General features: G+C 44.3%; 1 protein-coding gene across 1 annotated transcript in view; it reads left to right on the forward strand.

The window, feature by feature from the left end:
- The window catches only part of TDGF1 (teratocarcinoma-derived growth factor 1), a 3,513-nt gene extending 2,435 nt beyond the window's left edge, over positions 1 to 1,078 (forward strand). The window contains exon 6 of the mRNA XM_008071224.1: positions 698 to 1,078. Within this exon, the coding sequence (XP_008069415.1) occupies positions 698 to 813 (116 nt within the window). The 3' untranslated portion in view covers positions 814 to 1,078. The remainder of the gene's footprint in view (positions 1 to 697) is intronic.
- Positions 1,079 to 1,550: the final 472 nt, after the last annotated feature.

Consider the following 1,550-nt stretch of genomic DNA (forward strand, 5'->3'; position numbering starts at 1 on the left):
TTGCAAATGACAGTATGCAAATCTAAGCTGAGTGAAATAAGAAATGTAGTGGCTTACATAATTGAAAAGAGGTTAAAGAAAATTTTTCTATTGGAAGGCTGAGGCGGAAGGATCGCCAGAGCCCAGCAGGTCGAGGTTGCAGTGGCCAAGAGCGGCCACTGCACTCCAGTCTGGGTGACAGAGTGAGACTCCAACTCAAAAAAAAAAGAAGAGCAGGACCTAGAAAGAAGAAAGTACTCTTCCCACCTCAACACCAGCTAGGTTTCTAAGGGTGCCCAGGTTCAGAGGTCTCTTATAGTTCCAGCCCTTGGAGTTGTTAGAAATGGAAAATGTACAAGTCCAGGAAGTAAGTGAAACCAGACCCTTCACTGAATAGAAGATGGACCCCCCCCAGCTTGGACAGGGATTGTGCCTTTGCCATTTGCATACTGAGTGTCAGGCCCAGGATAGTTGTTGGGTAAGTGTGGGTTGATGACTGGATGGGAGGGGACCATGTTTTCTTCCTGTAACTTGGGGCCCAATTGAAGCCTAACAAGGTTCTACTTATCCCTGCAATTAATGGCATCACCTGCTGGGATAAGCTCCAGGTGTGAGAAGAGCAAGGTAAACGCAGGTGGGTAGATATGCCACAGGAGTGGGCAGCAGGATAAACCGCCAGAGGGATTTCCTGTAGCGACCAAGTATTCTTACCTTCCAGATGACCTCATGATGGATGAGGACCTCATGGCTTCCAGGACTCCAGAACTACCACTGTCTGCATGTACCACTTTTATGCTAGCTGGCATCTGCCTTTCTGTACAAAGTTACTATTAATTGACATTGACCTTTTCCTGAAAATACAAGTTTAGGTATCATGCAAATTTCATGACCAGTAAAGCTGCTGCTCCAGTATCCTAACTGAGAGATGATTATTTGTCAGTTGCCTTAAAATAATAAATTTATTTCCATAGTGGTCCCTAATACTTCCCTGGAAGTACCAACTACTTCTTACCTTGCCCTGCCCTTCCTGCAGAAACAACTTCTTTTTTTCAAAAGAAAGTCAGCCATGTCTACCTTGTGCCCAAATCCTGTGACTCTTGAAACATGTAACTCTACCAAGGTCTTCCTACTTAGTAATATTTTTTTCTTTGACTTGGAGTCTCATTTGATCGTCCAGGCTGGAGCGTTGTAGTGTCACGCTCACGGACACCACAGCCTTGACCTGCTGGGCTCAGGCGATCCTTCCGCCTCAGTCTTCCAAGTAGCTGGAACCACAGGCACGTCCCTGGCTAATTTTTTGATTTATTGTAGAGATGAGGTCTCACCAAGTTGCCTAAGCTGGTCTTCAACCCCTGAGCTCAGGCAATCCTCCTGCCTCAGCCTCCCAAAGTGCTGGGATTACAGGCTTGAGCCACTGCACCCAACCTGGCAATATTTTTTAAACAATTAAATTCTATCTTTAGATTATTAAAAGCTAATCCTAATTCCTAATATGAAACTAAGGAAAAAGTTTAGAGTTTATCAAAATCAATTTAGACAGTATCTTTTTTTTTTTTTTTTTCCCTGAGTCG

This window comes from Carlito syrichta, unplaced genomic scaffold, assembly GCF_000164805.1.
Source record: "Carlito syrichta isolate Samal-C Ts95f unplaced genomic scaffold, Tarsius_syrichta-2.0.1 Scaffold314220, whole genome shotgun sequence".
Lineage (NCBI taxonomy): Eukaryota > Metazoa > Chordata > Mammalia > Primates > Tarsiidae > Carlito > Carlito syrichta.